This window comes from Pelodiscus sinensis, chromosome 8 (assembly GCF_049634645.1).
Source record: "Pelodiscus sinensis isolate JC-2024 chromosome 8, ASM4963464v1, whole genome shotgun sequence".
Classification (NCBI taxonomy): Eukaryota; Metazoa; Chordata; order Testudines; family Trionychidae; genus Pelodiscus; species Pelodiscus sinensis.
In genome coordinates, this window is record NC_134718.1 from 1,490,428 (window position 1) to 1,506,749 (window position 16,322).

Consider the following 16,322-nt stretch of genomic DNA (forward strand, 5'->3'; position numbering starts at 1 on the left):
GTTGCAGGGACGTGCCGCTTGGCACGGGCCCAGACCTAGTTTGCCAACCCCAGCCGCTTACCCCAGTTGCACTCAGCACGGTAGGGGGCTGGGTGTGGGGCTCTATGGGGCAGCAGATTGCACAGGACAAAGAGGTGCCCTCCCCCAGCTCCTTCCAGCCAGGCTGGTGGTCGTGGGCCATGTCACCTGGGGTGACCCACGCGTCCCGCCCAGCCGGTCCCAGCCCAGCCCCTGCCTGGGTTAACTAATGACTGGTCATTTCAAGGCTTAGCCTGCTCCAGCCTCAGCTTGAAAACTTCCCAGCAAGTGGCGGGCACGGCTGGCTGAGCCGCTGGGAACACAGACCCCACTCCAGCCCGGTGGGCAGGGGAGGTGGGGAGCAGAGTCGTCCCCCCCGGCTGCAAGGTGCAGCCCATGCCCAGATGAACACATGGCTCTGCCCGGTGCCCCGTGTGAGGAGCACAACAGGGGCACCAGTGAGTCACAAGTCCTCGTGCTAGGCTCACCAGGGCCGTGTGTGCAAGGTGGGTCTGAGTGTGGGGGGAGCAGGGGGGTGGGCGGGAGGAGATGGAGTGTGGGGGCAGAGTAGGGGCCGAGGGTCTCTGGGCAGAGGCACCATATGTGGAGCCAGGTCTAAGTGGAGGCGCAGTGCCAGGGGACAGGGCAGGGTGTCTGGGTGAAGATTTTGGGGGGTAGGGTGGGGGCAGGTTTCTGAGAGGGGCAGGGTGGGGGCAGGTCTCAGGGTGAAGATTTTGGGGGCAGGGTGGGGGCAGGTTTCTGAGAGGGGCAGGGTAGGGGCAGGGTGTCTGGGTGAAGATTTTTGGGGGCAGGGTGGGGGCAGGTCTCTGGGTGAAGATTTTGGAGGCAGGGTGGGGGCAGGTCTCTGGGTAAAGATTTTGGGGGCAGGGTGGGGGCAGGTTTCTGAGAGGGGCAGGGTGGGGGGCAGGTCTCTGGGTTAAGATTTTGGGGGGCAGGGTGGGGGCAGGTCTCTGGGTGAAGATTTTGGGGGCAGGGTGGGGGCAGGTTTCTGAGAGGGGCAGGGTGGGGGGCAGGTCTCTGGGTGAAGATTTTGGGGGCAGGGTGGGGGGCAGGTCTCTGGGTGAAGATTTTGGGGGGCAGGGTGGGGGCAGGTCTCAGGGTGAAGATTTGGGGGGCAGGGTGGGGGCAGGTTTCTGAGAGGGGCAGGGTGGGGGCAGGTCTCTGGGTGAAGATTTGGGGGGGCAGGTCCCTGGGACGCGAGGTCTCCGTGGGGCCCGGTCTCCGGGCGGGGGGCGGGCTCTGTGCGCGCCCGGGGCTGGCTGGGGGCAGAGCCGAACTTGGCGCTCCGGCCGGGGCTGGGGGAGCGCTCAGCGGGTCCCGCCCGGCGAGCCAGCGCCGCCCCGCACCGCACGGAGCCTGCCAGGGTAAGCGCCGCCGGGCTGCGGGAGCCTGCCCCACGGAGCCCCACACCCCGCCCGCCCGCCAGGGCCAGACCCGGGCGGGGCAATCCGGGCCTGATGCCGCCCATTCAGCGGCGCGGGGGGGGGGGGGGGGAACTGAGGCACAAAGCGGGGCGGGACCTAACCACTGCCCTGCCGGGCTGGGAACAGAACCCGGGAGTCCTGCTTCCAGCCCCCTGTCTAACCACTAGCCCCCACTGCCCTGCTGGGCTGGGAACAGAACCCGGGAGTCCTGCTTCCAGCCCCCTGTCTAACCACTAGCCCCCACTGCCCTGCTGGGCTGGGAACAGAACCCGGGAGTCCTGCTTCCAGCCCCCCGTCTAACCACTAGCCCCCACTGCCCTGCTGGGCTGGGAACAGAACCCGGGAGTCCTGCTTCCAGCCCCCTGTCTAACCACTAGCCCCCACTGCCCTGCTGGGCTGGGAACAGAACCCGGGAGTCCTGCTTCCAGCCCCCTGTCTAACCACTAGCCCCCACTGCCCTGCCGGGCTGGGAACAGAACCCGGGAGTCCTGCTTCCAGCCCCCTGTCTAACCACTAGCCCCCACTGCCCTGCTGGGCTGGGAACAGAACCCGGGAGTCCTGCTTCCAGCCCCCTGTCTAACCACTAGCCCCCACTGCCCTGCTGGGCTGGGAACAGAACCCAGGAGTCCTGCTTCCAGCCCCCTGTCTAACCACTAGCCCCCACTGCCCTGCTGGGCTGGGAACAGAACCCGGGAGTCCTGCTTCCAGCCCCCTGTCTAACCACTAGCCCCCACTGCCCTGCCGGGCTGGGAACAGAACCCGGGAGTCCTGCTTCCAGCCCCCCGTCTAACCACTAGCCCCCACTGCCCTGCCGGGCTGGGAACAGAACCCAGGAGTCCTTCTTCCAGCCCCCTGTCTAACCACTAGCCCCCACTGCCCTGCCGGGCTGGGAACAGAACCCGGGAGTCCTGCTTCCAGCCCCCCGTCTAACCACTAGCCCCCACTGCCCTGCTGGGCTGGGAACAGAACCCGGGAGTCCTGCTTCCAGCCCCCTGTCTAACCACTAGCCCCCACTGCCCTGCTGGGCTGGGAACAGAACCCGGGAGTCCTGCTTCCAGCCCCCTGTCTAACCACTAGCCCCCACTGCCCTGCTGGGCTGGGAACAGAACCCGGGAGTCCTGCTTCCAGCCCCCTGTCTAACCACTAGCCCCCACTGCCCTGCTGGGCTGGGAACAGAACCCGGGAGTCCTGCTTCCAGCCCCCCGTCTAACCACTAGCCCCCACTGCCCTGCCGGGCTGGGAACAGAACCCGGGAGTCCTGCTTCCAGCCCCCCGTCTAACCACTAGCCCCCACTGCCCTGCCGGGCTGGGAACAGAACCCGGGAGTCCTGCTTCCAGCCCCCCGTCTAACCACTAGCCCCCACTGCCCTGCCGGGCTGGGAACAGAACCCGGGAGTCCTGCTTCCAGCCCCCCGTCTAACCACTAGCCCCCACTGCCCTGCCGGGCTGGGAACAGAACCCGGGAGTCCTGCTTCCAGCCCCCCGTCTAACCACTAGCCCCCACTGCCCTGCCGGGCTGGGAACAGAACCCGGGAGTCCTGCTTCCAGCCCCCCGTCTAACCACTAGCCCCCACTGCCCTGCCGGGCTGGGAACAGAACCCGGGAGTCCTGCTTCCAGCCCCCCGTCTAACCACTAGCCCCCACTGCCCTGCCGGGCTGGGAACAGAACCCAGGAGTCCTGCTTCCAGCCCCCTGTCTAACCACTAGCCCCCACTGCCCTGCTGGGCTGGGAACAGAACCCAGGAGTCCTGCTTCCAGCCCCCTGTCTAACCACTAGCCCCCACTGCCCTGCCGGGTTGGGAACAGAACCCGGGAGTCCCGCTTCCAGCCCCCTGTCTAACCACTAGCCCCCACTGCCCTGCCGGGCTGGGAACAGAACCCGGGAGTCCTGCTTCCAGCCCCCTGTCTAACCACTAGCCCCCACTGCCCTGCCGGGCTGGGAACAGAACCTGGGAGTCCTGCTTCCAGCCCCCTGTCTAACCACTAGCCCCCACTGCCCTGCCGGGCTGGGAACAGAACCCGGGAGTCCTGCTTCCAGCCCCCTGTCTAACCACTAGCCCCCACTGCCCTGCTGGGCTGGGAACAGAACACGGGGACCTGAACTCCCAACCCCCCGTCCCAGGGCAAGGTGGGGGCTGGATCCCTGCCCAGGCTGGCCAACCTGACCCCAGTTCAGCACTGGGTGCTCTGGACCCAAACTGGGGCTGGCATGGGCCACCCACTGTGAGCTGTGACCCCGCCTGCAGCCCTGGGCTGGACCCTCCAGGCGCTGGCCGACAGCCTGACCCCGGCTTGGGACCGGGGCAGAGCTGCAGGCTGGGCACTGGGGGACAGGGGCATCCCTGGGGGTCACCTACTCCCCATGGGCTTGGGGGCTCTCCTGTTACTCGGGGGATGGGCTGTCTGCAGCCCCCCGGGAGGAGGCATGGCCCAGGCACTTGTGTACACTCTCTGGACCCCCTCAGACACCTGACCCACCGGGCTGCCCCACATGTTGGGGGCAGAGTTAATGCCCCACCTACAGTGCTACTGCCCTGCAGGGGTTAATTAGGCCCAGCCAGAGACTTTCTGCTCTAAGCGCAGCTGGGGTGGGGGGGGCAGGTTAAGCGGCTGGTGGCTGCCGCACGGGGTTACCCCACAAGCCAGGCCTGGCCAGAGGCCGGTGGGGGGGGCTGGCTGGGGCATCATGTAGCTGGATATGAGTTCTCTGCCCCCAACATGGGGTCTGAGATGGGGGGCGGAGGGGAGGGGGTCTCTGGCACCCGTGGGCCAAGCCAGGGTCTGTGACAATCAGGGCAAAAAAATGGGGGGACATAGGGGGGAACCACGTCCTCCCAGCCGCCTGCTAATGGCTGGGGAGCAGGGCACCAGGGGGCACCCACCCCAGGGCCGCCTTTCTGTTTTGGGGCCCGGAATCCCCCGACCCCCTGCCAGGCTCTGCGTCAGCCCCCAGAGGGGGACGGGTGGGCCGGCCTGGTGCTGTTTGCATTTCGGTGCCTTTGGGCTGCTCTCCTCACTAATTAGCGGAGGCTTCTGGGAAGGAGCGTCCCCCCATAGTGTTTTCGGGTGCCCCCACCCCGGGCCCCGTGTGCGGTGCGCCAGGCCCGCCCAGCTGCGCTGCGTGGATCCCGTGCCTGTCTGCCTGGGCCGCTGCCCGCCAGCCCCTCCCTGCCTCTCCCGGCAGAAAGCACCAACAGGTGTTTGAGTTTCTGCCCTACTTCCTGCTGGGCCCAGCGCCCTGCTCACACTCTGGTCTCTCTCAGGAGCCTGACCGGGCAGGACAGCGAGGAGCCAGCTTGTTGCCCCGGCGGCCCTGGGGCCCGGCCCAGGATGGCCCTGCAGAATGTCTCGCAGCCGGAGTACCAGCCGGAGCCGGTGCCCTCCGCGGGCAGCCTGCCCGGCGTCTCCAGCATGGTGCACTCCTTCCTGGCGCTGGTGCAGCCCAACGCCTTCCCAGCTGGTAAGCCCCTGCCTACTGCCCCAGAGCTCCCTCCCCTCCCTCGGGGTTCCCCAGGGTGGGGGCAGTGGCTGATGTGGAGCAGGGCAGGGCCAGACCTGGGTGACTTGGGTCCCTCCCAGCTCCCCCGCGTCCCACCCCGGTTCTGCGTGCACGGGGCCGGCCCGGCGTTCACGGCTCAGCCACCCCACAGCTGTTTGCTCCCCTGTCGTGGGAGGCCGCATGGCCCCATGCCTGAGACCCCTGGGTTCTCTACCCGGCTCTGCTGCTCACCGGCCGGCTGAGCTTGGGCTGGTCATGCGCCTGCCCCGTGCCTCAGTTTCCCCGTCGATGGGATGGGCTTGGGATGCACGGCTGGAGCGCGCGGGGCCCGAGGACAGTCTGTGGTGGCGTAATGCGCAGTGCAACAGACGGAAGGGCTGTGGTGCGGGTTACAACATGCTTAGGGGCTGGAGGAGGGATGCCGGAGCCTGGCAGGCCTGTTAAAGGAACGATTTACTTTTGAACTGGCAGCCCCCTGCTACGTGAGGGGTCCGGGGGGGTGGAGTGACGGGGGAGCTGGCTGGCAGGAGGGCATAACAGGGGCCAGTGGGGAAAGGTTCAGGGTGGCGACAAAGGGGGCATGGAGGATGGGGTCATTCATGGGTCACGGGGCAGAAACTCAGCTGGGACAGAGGGTGCATCTCAGCCAGACTCCTCTCCCCTCCCCACCTTACCCCAAGCCCCACCAGCCCTCTCAGCTCTGCCTCCTTATCCATGGGGCTGCGGTGGGGGTTCTCGGCCTCAGGAGTGTTGCAGACGGGCTGTGGGCTGAGAGCCCTGGGGGAGCGGGGGGTGCGGCCCGCAGCCCTGCGCAGGGCCTGGCCTCCGGCCTGGAGGGATGACTTCTGGGGCGTTGATCCAGCCCTGCCCTGTCACGCGGCCGTCGACTGGTTACGCGTCAGTTCCAAGGCAAAGGCTGGCCAGCCAGGGGGCAGTCGGCAGAGGTTACAGGATTGCCCCGGGCAGGTCAGTCCCAGGCAGAGAGCGCAGCGCTCCAGCGGGGCGACTGGGCAGCACCAGGCCGGCAGTGTTGTGGGTCCTGGGCTACCAGGGAGAGCTGGGCGGGGAGTGGGGGCCTCTTACGGGACGTGCGTCTGTTGTGTCTTGAAGAGCAATAAAAGCTGCTATCGAGCGCCGCGTCTCTTGGCAACAGAGCGGCAGATCAAAACCAGTGTGCCGAACGCAGCGTAATGCCCGCTGGAAAACACCCCACTAGCCGTGCAAGGGACGGCATCGAATACGCCAAGAAAAAGCTCTTGGAGTCGGCAGGGAAAGTAACTTAGTTTCTTACAGGTACCGCAACCCGGCTTCCTGCTGGCTCTGCCGGAGCTGTGCGCCCGGGTGCCCCTGCTCCCTGCACCCCGGGGAGTCCTTGTGGCTCACTCCCTGAGAACAGCTGCTCGAGGTGCAGCCGCAGTCCCAGCAGGCGGTCTGCGAGGCGCCGTTGGGAAAGGGGTGACAATTGCACCGTGCCACTGTGTAGGCAGCCAGGAGCATCCACACCTGGGGCACGGCACGCAGCTCTGTCGCCCCCCCAGCAGGAGATTAGAAGTGGGACAAGCGCAGAGAAGGGCCAGGGATCAGAGCCACCCGCGGGGAAACGAGAGCGCAGGGGCTCCCGGCGTAGGAGCGAGAGGGCGGGGCGGCCGGAGGGCCAGGAGACCGAGGCGGGTGTGGAGAAAGTGACTCGGGGCGTGTTATTTACCCTTCCCAGAACGTGAGACCTCGGGATCACCCAGTGACCGTAACAGGCAGCTGGTTGAAAGCAAACTCACGGAAGTGCTGCTGCATGCGCGGCACAGCCAGCCTGGGGAACTGCTCCCGGCGCGGGGCCGTCAAGGTCAAACTAACTGGGTGACAAAAGAAGTTCCTGGAGGGCTGATCCGTCAGCGGCTCTTAGACTGGGGGGCAGGGAGCCGAGCCCATGCTCAGCGCGTCCCTAACCCTCGCTCTTCCCCAAGCCAGCCAGACTCCCCCACACCCAGTAGCCCAGCTAAGTCCCTGCAGCCCCTCCTCTTCCTTTGTCCCCGGCCAAAGGTATCTCGTGGTCACACCTTCCTTCCAGGTGCAGGTTCCTTACGGGCTGCACACACCTCCTCAGTGAGTCCCGGAATCCCCCATCCCTAGCTAGATAGTAATGCAGTGCCCAGGTAAACCGAGGCACGGCCCGGGGTACCACAGGACAGCAGCAATCACGTGCCACAGAACAAAGCAGACCGGGCGACTCCGACCCCCGCTGCGTCACAGGGGTGCGGCAGGATCTGAGTAGGCTGGAGGGCAGAGGGTTGGGTGGTGTGGGGTGCAGGTGAGCTCAGGGCAGGGGTGTGGGGGGGGGGGGGCTCGGGCCTGGGAGTGCAGCCTGGGGCCCTGATCTCCACAGGTTGGAGCACCTCGGATCACCCTGGCCAGAGATGGGTTTGTGGGGCCCACCCCTCTGAGTCAGGTCCCTTGGAGGAGGCCTTCACGTGGGCACCCAAGGTCAGGGAAAGCGTTGGCTTTGGGCTTTTCCTGCCTCAGTTTCTCTGCTCTGTAGAACGAGGATCGCGACCCTTCCCTGTTTGCAATGCAGGCCGGTCGGCAGGGGCGGGGGTGGGAGGCCGCCTGGGAACGGCTCAGCTGTGCTGGAGGGACCGTTTCACACATGAACCCTACGAGGAAGGGCCTGGCTGCTTGTGGTCAGCGGAGAGCCTGGGCCGGGCAGCCCTGGGATCCGCCAGCCGGTCCCGCTGCGCCAGCTGCTGCTGGCTGCTTTCCCTTTAGCTTCCGGCTGCTGGGCGCTGCTCACCAGCCGCCTCCGTCCAGCCCAGGGGGCTCTGGCCCCCTGAATCAACCCCCCCCCTTCCGCCTGGGCCAGCCTGAGGCGCTTTTGTCCTTAGCCGCTCCCTTTGCCTCCCTGGCCTTGTTTCCTTGTTGCCCCATCGCGCCTGTTTCTTTTGCAGCTTGCAAACACGCAGCTCTGACTGGTTTGATCAGTTTCTGTGGTCAGCTGTGCCGGGGCAGGGGGCGGGGCTGTGCCGGAGCAGGGGGCGGGGCTGTGCCGGAGCCAGGGAGGTGAAGGACTAGTTGACTAGTGGAGTATCTAATAAGCAAATGCTTGTCGGATAGCCGACATGCTAGAGGACTAGTCATTCCCCCCTCCCCCTTGCTGCCTCTGTCAGAAAGGGGCAGCAAGGGGGGAAGGGGGGGGGTACTTCAAAGCAGCAGCGCCGTGTGGCGCATGGGGCCAGACCCCGACTCTCTGCCCTGGTGAGGTTCCTTGCGGTGTTTCAAAGCAGCAGCGCCGTGTGGAGCCTGGGGCCAGACCCCGACTCTCTGCCCTGGTGAGGTTCCTTGCGGTGTTTCAAAGCGGCAGCGCCGTGTGGAGCCTGGGGCCAGACCCCGACTCTCTGCCCTGGTGAGGCCCCTTGCGGTGTTTCAAAGCGGCAGCGCCGTGTGGAGCCTGGGGCCAGACCCCGACTCTCTGCCCTGGTGAGGCCCCTTGCGGTGTTTCAAAGCGGCAGCGCCGTGTGGAGCCTGGGGCCAGACCCCGACTCTCTGCCCTGGTGAGGCCCCTTGCGGTGTTTCAAAGCGGCAGTGCCGTGTGGAGCCCAGGATCAGCTGGAGTCCCCAGCTGACCCCGGGCTCCTTGGGCGCTTTCGCCTTTGAAGTGTAGCAACAGCCCTGGGGAATCGCCCTATCGACTGATCAAAGGGTTGATGCGAAATGCACCGACTATTTGATTTAGTCAGTTAGTCGATACTAAACATCCTTAGCCAGGGCAGGGGGCGGGGCTGTGCCAGGGCAGGGGGCGGGGCTGTGCCGGAGCGGGAGGGCAGGGCAGGGCAGGGAGCAGGGCTCTGCTGGAGCAGGGGGTGGGGCTGTGCCAGAGCGGGGCTGTGCCGGAGCAGGGGGTGGGGCTGTGCCAGGGCAGGGGGCGGGGATGTGCCGGAGAAGGGGCGGGGCTGTGCCGGAGCGGGGAGCAGGGCTGTGCCAGAGTGGGGCTGTGCCGGAGCAGGGGGCGGGGCTGTGCCGGAGCAGGGGGCGGGGCTGTGCACAGCCCTGCCTCTGGGGAGAGCGCCCCCTGCTGCCCCCGCCCTGCTCCTGGCAGTGCTGGCCTTTTGCTCAGCATTCTTCCTTGCACACAAAGCCGTCGCCCTCGAGGCCCGGGTGGCGCAGAGGGAGGGGCCGGGCGGGAGCAGGAGCGCTGGGTGCGGGCCCTGCCGGTGGGAGAGGGGCTGGCTGGGGGAGGCGGAGGGAGGAGAGGAGGCGGTGGGGCGGGGACGGAGGTGTGGGGGAGGGGCAGGGGGAAGGGGCAGGGGGAAGGGGCTTGGGTGGAGGCAGAGGGGTGGAGGGGGAGGGGTGGAAGACGAAGAGGCTTGGGCGGGGGGAGGGGAAGGCACCAAGAGACAGGGTGGAGGAGAGACAAATGGCAGGGGGCCAAGTGCAGACAATGAGGGAAAGGGCAGGAGGGGAGGTGTCAGTGGGAGGGGGACAGGGCGATGCTGGGAGAGGAGAGGGGAGGGGAGGGGAAGGGCATTGGGGGCTAGAGAGGGGAGGGGGAGGTGCTGGGAGAGGAGAGGGGAGGGGAGGGGAAGGGCATTGGGGGCTAGAGGGGGGAGGGGGAGGTGCTGGGAGAAGGCTTGAAAGAAGGGGTGGGCATGAGGAAGGTGGGGATGGAGCAAGGCATGTGTGAGGGCACAGAGGGGTAGGAGGGGGACGGGGCAGAGGGTGGTGAGGGGATGGGAATCAGGGAAAAAGAGGGCAAAGGGGGCAGGGCAGTGAGGGAAGGGGGAGGCACCAGGAGGGTGCAGGTGCCAGGGGATACTGGGGTGAAGCAGAAGGGCAGACACCTGCAGGGGAGGGACCAGCACCAGAGGAGAGAGGCAGGGCAGGTGTGTAGAGGGAGGTGTTAGGCGAGGGGATGAGGAGGGGTAGCTCACACGATCAGTGTGGCGCTACTGGAGGAGTGGGCACAGGGGAGAGAGAAGGGCTGGTGGAGGGGGGCAGGTCCCAGGAGGGCTGAGGGCAGTGAGAAGGGCAGGAGTCAGGGCAGCAGAGGAGGGTGAGGAGTCGGGGGGCAGCAGGCACCAGGGGAGCTGATGGAGACAGGGCAGCAGAGGAGGGTGGGGGGTTGGGGCAGCAGGCACAGGGGAGCTGATGGAGCCAGGGGAGGAGACAGGGCAGCAGAGGAGGGTGAGGAACTGGGGGGCAGCAGGCACCAGGGAGCTGATGGAGCAAGGGGAGGAGTCAGGGCAGCAGAGGAGGGTGAGGAACTGGGGGGCAGCAGGCACCGGGGAGCTGATGGAGCCAGGGGAGGAGACAGGGCAGCAGAGGGGAAAGGTCAAGGGTTATAAAACATTTATTAATACTTGGTCTGCTGCCCACGGCCAGTGTGTTTGTGCCCCGCGGTGCAGGTTGGGTTTCTGTGGCTCTGCAGGAAGGCAGCCCGCACTGCCCCCTGCCTGAAACCTTGTGCAGGTGTTGAACAGCTGTCCAGCCCACCCCAGAGGTGACTGCATTTCAGCGTGCCTGAAGCAACACTGCACCAGCAATGGACAGGAGAGTGGCTCCCGGGCGTGGCTTGCTCCACTGCTTCAGTCCCGTTGCATGGGCCTCCGCCTCTTTCCTTCCCCTCCCCCACTTTGCAAGGACAAGTGAGGCAGAGACCGGCCCTGTGGGGTGAATGAGGTGGGAATGGAGGGGGCGGAAGGTGACACCTCTGGGCAGTTGCAAAGGCTGGAGAGGGGAGGGAAGCCAGATCCAAGATCAATGAGCCCTGGGAAGGGGGCCCGTTGAAAGGAGACTGGACCTGTGGATGCCTTGGGGGTCTGCAGCAAGGGGCGGCTTTGGGAAGCCCCCTCTTTGGAGGTGAATGCCGCAGCATTGAGACACCACCCAGAAGCAGGCGCCACAGACACTAACTGCAGAGTCGTGGGACGGCTCTCACAGATCTTGCACATGCACAAGGTGATAGCTCCGGGGGCGGGAGGGCGGAGGGGTCAGTTGCCCCTGGGAGAAAAATAATATAAAATGTAGTTAAAAATAGATGTCCCACGTTTTTAAAAGGAATCCCAGATCTCCTGCCTTTGGTCTGTTTTTGTCTCTTTAGGCCCCCAGTTAACATTTTCAAAAGCACTTGAGTGACTAAAGTCATTTTTGAAAATTGGACTAGGAAATCTAAGCTCAGATTTTCAAAGGTAATTAAGCTCCTAAAGAGACAGTTGCCAACTCGGATCTTCAAAGATACCTATCTGATCTTTACACACCTTTGAAAATCTGGTCGTAAGTGTCCTAGTCAGTTTGGAATGTGAGATGGAGGAGCCCAGTCCTAATTCCTTCAGGCTTTTTTTTTTTTTTTTAATTTGAACATTTATCTACACTAATTCCTCTCCTTTCTCTTTCACTATCCAATAAATGCCTGGATCAAAATTATAGGTGCTTTGTGAATACGCTGATTTAAGAGTGGAAAGATTTCATATTGTCATGTATGATTCCTGGTAACCCGTCTCAAATATGAAAAACTAGGTTGATACCTGTTCATATGAGGAGCTGTTGAATTCAGTTCACCATTTGCAGTATCTCGTTAGGATGTTTAGTGGAGAAGATATTGTGCTTTTTGTATTTATACTGTGGGCAAAGCATGGGCTCACAAGAATTCCTCTATTGTTTTACCATGAGTCTCAAAACATTTGGTAGTGATGGAAATGTAGCCGTGTTAGTCTGGGGTAGTTGAAGCAAAATGCAGGACAATGTAGCACTTTAAAGACTAACAAGATGGTTTATTAGATGATGAGCTTTCGTGGGCCAGACCCACTTCCTCAGATCAAACATTTGGTGTTTTTCTAAAGGCCTGGAGTCAGTTGATTATGTAGGAATCTCAGCTTTCATTTAAAAAAAGTTCTCTCTACTTGTATCCTTTGGTATATATGGTTGTGACAATTTTCTTCCACTATTTGATCTGAGGAAGTGGGTCTGGCCCACGAAAGCTCATCATCTAATAAACCATCTTGTTAGTCTTTAAAGTGCTACATTGTCCTGCATTTTGCTACAGCTAAGGAGGAAGCTTTAAAACATGAACCCTACACACTCAAGAAACAAAAGGCCAATAAAAATCCAACATGTTTTATTTTTAAAAAATCTTATGATTTGTTAGACCATTCTCATAACTTTGTGTAGGCGTTCCTTGGGATTTTGGGTTGGCAATACTGCTCTTTGATTGGTGAATTTAGAGAGGTCTCTCCCTTCAGTTTCCCTTTCCACCCTCCTTTTTTGTCACAGGTCATCAGAGACAATGGAGAGTAGGGTGAGTCCATGACTCTGGTTAATGACTGGTCAGGGTGACTAACTATTATCAGCCAGTGGTCTGAATGAGCTATCTACTGCCATCTGCTAATCAACTGTAGGAAAAGGCTTCACGAGCAGACCTTATATATATAGACAACCTACTTTGCCACAGAGATCAGTAGCCACACTTGCTGTGTCAAGGTGATCAGTTTTGGCTCTCTTGGGTTGAAATTCGCTTAAGACTTGGAGCTGGGAGAATGAAATGTTGTTATCCGTATTGTAGGATTAAAAGGTAAAAGACCTGAACTTAATATGACCTGGCTTAGGGTCTACCATAACTTGAACACTACGCAGAGGATAGTGAGTCACATCGAACTGAAAGTCACAGAAGATGGAAACAGGTTTTATTTCTGGTGGTGTAGAGTCTATTTGGGAGTCCTCAATTACATCTGACCCTTTACATCCAGGCTGCGTCTAGACTGGCATGATTTTCCGGAAATGCTTTTAACAGAAAAGTTTTCCGTTAAAAGCATTTTCGGAACAAAGTGTCTAGATTGACATAGACGCTTTTCCACAAAAGCACTTTTTGCAGAAAAGCATCTGTGCCAATCTAGACGCGCTTTTCCGCAAAAAAGCCCCGATCGCCATTTTCACCATCGGGACTTTTTTGCGGAAAACAAACTGAGCTGTTTACACTGGCCTGTTTGCGCAAAAGCTTTGCGCAAAAGGGACTTTTGCCAGAACGGGAGCAGCATAGTATTTCCGCAAGAAGCACTGATTTCTTACAGTAGGAAGCCAGTGCTTTTGTAGAAATTCAAGCGGTCTGTGTAGACAGCTGGCAAGTTTTTCCGGAAAAGCGGCTCATTTTCCGGAAAAACTGGCCAGTCTAGACACAGCCCCAGTGTTTAAAGGCAGAGCTGACTAGAATCAATTGAGAGTCCTTGTCTTGTCTCAATGATCGCTTGAGCAAAAATCATTGATAAAATCTTGTGTAGACTGACCTTGGACTCAGCATGCAGGCAGCGTGTTGAAGGGCAGTGCAAGGAGGCAAGGGTGGGGAGGTACCATATTACCTAGTGAAATCATTGGTGCTGAAATCACTAAGGCCTGGAATTTGACCACAGAACTGACACGTTCTTAACACAGACTCCATTTTTGCTATTTAAAAAGTAAATCAATGTAACAGAAAACTGCAACGCTCTCTGGTAACTTTTTAAAAATCAAACTTTAAACTTTATTGAAAACATTGGATAGTTTGCAATTGAAAATATTTGCTCTACACTTAAGGCAACGGATTTAATTTTGTGTAAAATTTTGCATAATAAAGGCTGGCATTTTTTTTGAAAATGTTCAACTATATTGATATACGTTTTGATGAGATCTACTTCTGATGTGATATTTGTGTGTGGCTGTGGTCTGTTGTGTGGGTGGTTTTTTTTTTTTTTTGCTCAACAAAAAATTCTGGTGGTGGGGGGGTTCGAATTGGGCCCCGCACTTCCTACAGCCGGCCCTGCGTGCTGCAACGCAAGGGCAAACAGGCCAAGGTGATGCCAGCCGAGGGCGGGTCTGCGCTGGGGCTTAGCGGAGACGTGTGGGCTCCCAGGCTCATCCCAGCCCATGCTGAAAGGGAGCTCGGGGGTGGGGGCTGGAGGTCTAGGGGTGCCCCCCCCCGCAGGATCCTGCAGCCCCGGGCGCTTAGCGCCGTGTGGACGTAACTGGGGAGTCGTCCCTTCCTGACCACTCGGCTCCAGGGCGCCCGCCTGGGCTCCAGGCAGGAGCTGCTGGGTGAACTCTCGGGCGCGGCCGGGCGGGCTGCGGGCGCGTGTCTCTAGGACTGCTAACCCCCCTCTGCTCCTCTCCCCAGAGATCCTCAGCAACTTGATCCAGAAGAAAGCTCCCGTTTCAGACTCCTCCGCGTACAAAGAGGTAAGGGCCCTGGCGGGGTGCCGGGGCAGGGCTCCCCTGGGGCACAGAGGGGGAAGGTCCCTGTCCGGGGACCCTGGCCTCAGCCATGCCCCAACTGCCGCCCCTCCCAGGGATGCCATCCACGCTGCAGAGGGCACGTTGCAAGAATCTACCCCCAAGGCACTTTTCAAAGCCAGGGGTGTCCCAGGCAGCGGGGGGGTCTCTGGTCCCCAGGGACCCAGCATGGCACAGACTGGGCAGCACAGGGACATGGGGCAGCAAGTCCAGCCTGGGGGGAGGGGCCCAGAACCAGGGCCTGGCCCCCCTCACAGCCCCCCCAAGCCAGCTCAGATTCCCCCACACCCAGCAACTGGTCCCAGCCCTGCCCTGCCCCCCTTTCTCCCCTTCCCGGGCAAGCTGGGTGTGACGGCGCGTCGGGGCGCCCCCGGCCCTGCCCCCCGTCCACAGCCAGAGGGGATTCTCCGCCGGCCGGGAGAGGAGGTTTTACTGCGTCTCCGACACGGCGCAGCGCAGGGTCCATGCTGACAGGGGCCAGGGCAGAGCCTTAGTCCTCCTGGGGGGAGGGGCGTCACCCCCTTCCTTGGTCCAGAGCATCCTCACTGCCCTAGCCCCGAGACTGACCCAGCTCCCCGGCCCTGCGCCCAGCCTGGGGCCAGTCCCTGCCTCCCTCCCTCTGTCTCTCTGGGAGCAGGGTTGTTACCTGCCCGGGCTGGGCTGAGGTGTCTGGGCCAATCCACTGGTGGAGTGAGTCAGTGGGACCCACCCAGCGCACGACACAGCCGGCGGGGACACCGGGCACAGAGCACACAGCCCCCCACTGCGTCATAAGGGGTCACCTGATGACTTTCGAGGTCCCTTCCAGTCCTAGTGTTCTATGAGTCTATGAAACTGAGGCACGCACAGAGTCACTCCAGAGCAGCACAGGCCCACAGGAATCCCGTGCAAACCCTCCCCACTTCGTTACACGTGCTCCAGACTCCCTCCTGCCTCCCCACAGCCTCGCACCTCCCCCGCAGTGGCCACTGGGCGCCCCCTCACTTCCCGCCCTGAGCTGCCAGGCTGCGTTACACTCCACCGTGTTCTGCCCCAGAGGCAGCTGCATTCCGGGCGGGGGGAGGAGCGCCGCGGGGCGGACGTTGCTAGCGCTCGCGCTCTTGCCCTAGGTGCTGGTTTACGAGGTGGGTTTCCTGGTCTGCACCGCCATCGGCCTCCTCTTCATCCTCCTCGTGCCCCTGGTGGGCTTGTGCTTCTGCTGCTGCCGCTGCTGCGGGCGCTGCGGGGGGAAGCTGTCCCAGAAGCCAAGCAGGCACATGGCCTGCCGGCGCCGGGCGCTCTTCGTCTCCGTGCTGCTGGTCACCACCTTCATCCTGTGAGTGCCACGCTCCGGGCCCCGCCACGGCGCCCCCAGCTCCCCGGCCGGGCGGGTCTGCCCAGCACCTCCCCGGCTCGGGCACTGCTGCCTGGCCGAGCCGCGCCGGCCCCAGGGTGCAGGGCCCCCAGCTGCGGGTGGGAGGGGTGGGAAGCAGCCCGAGGAGCCTCTGGCACTAGCCCCTCTGAGCAAGACACATCCCTCGGCCCCCAGGCTGTCCCTGTGCGTGGGCCCCGGCCGCCTCTGCTCACAGCGCGGTGGCCTGGGCCGGCTGCGTGAAACCCCGGCTCCCCGGCTGAGCGGTACCGTGTTCTGCCTGGCCCCAGCGGGCTTTCCGTGCGCTCTCGCTGCGACCCCGCCCTGGGGAGCGACCCAGCGCAGGGGCCGGAGGGTCTGGCCGGAGAGCAGCTGGGCAGAGGGCACCCAGCTCCCTGGAGCCACCTTTGGGGGAGAGGGGGCCGGGGGCAGGAGCCTGGGGAGGGGCAGATGCTGGGAAACGGGCGAGGCCAGGAAGTCCCCATTGTTCGCAGGAGCAGATTCCTGCCTGAGGACAAAGGGCCGGAAGCTGCAGGAAGTTGGCCCTGGAGTTCAGCCCGGGGTCAGAGCATCGCAGGCCAAGCCGGCGCCTGGGACTCGCCTTGGGGCGGGGCGCCCAGCTAGTCACCAGGACTGGGGGGTTAGCGCCCGGCTGCACAACAGGGCTTTGCGCAGAGACCCCCGGTGTGCCCACAGCTCGCACGCGGTTTTGCGCAAGTAAATCTGCAGGCAAGCGCCAGGGCGGAGGGTGGTTGTGGTGCAGCCG

General features: G+C 62.4%; 1 protein-coding gene across 3 annotated transcripts in view; it reads left to right on the forward strand.

The window, feature by feature from the left end:
• Positions 1 to 16,322, forward strand: part of LOC102444131 (prominin-1-A-like) — a 42,325-nt gene that overhangs the window by 650 nt on the left and 25,353 nt on the right. Inside the window, exons 1-4 of one of the 3 annotated variants that reach the window (XM_075934494.1) lie at positions 1,254 to 1,403; positions 4,727 to 4,923; positions 14,090 to 14,151; positions 15,315 to 15,520. In XM_075934494.1, the coding sequence (XP_075790609.1) occupies positions 4,794 to 4,923; positions 14,090 to 14,151; positions 15,315 to 15,520 (398 nt within the window). In that variant the 5' untranslated portion in view covers positions 1,254 to 1,403; positions 4,727 to 4,793. Of the gene's footprint in view, positions 1 to 1,253; positions 1,404 to 4,726; positions 4,924 to 6,016; positions 6,256 to 14,089; positions 14,152 to 15,314; positions 15,521 to 16,322 lie in introns of those variants that run through there. The other 2 variants (XM_075934495.1, XM_075934496.1) reach the window with 2 other exon arrangements.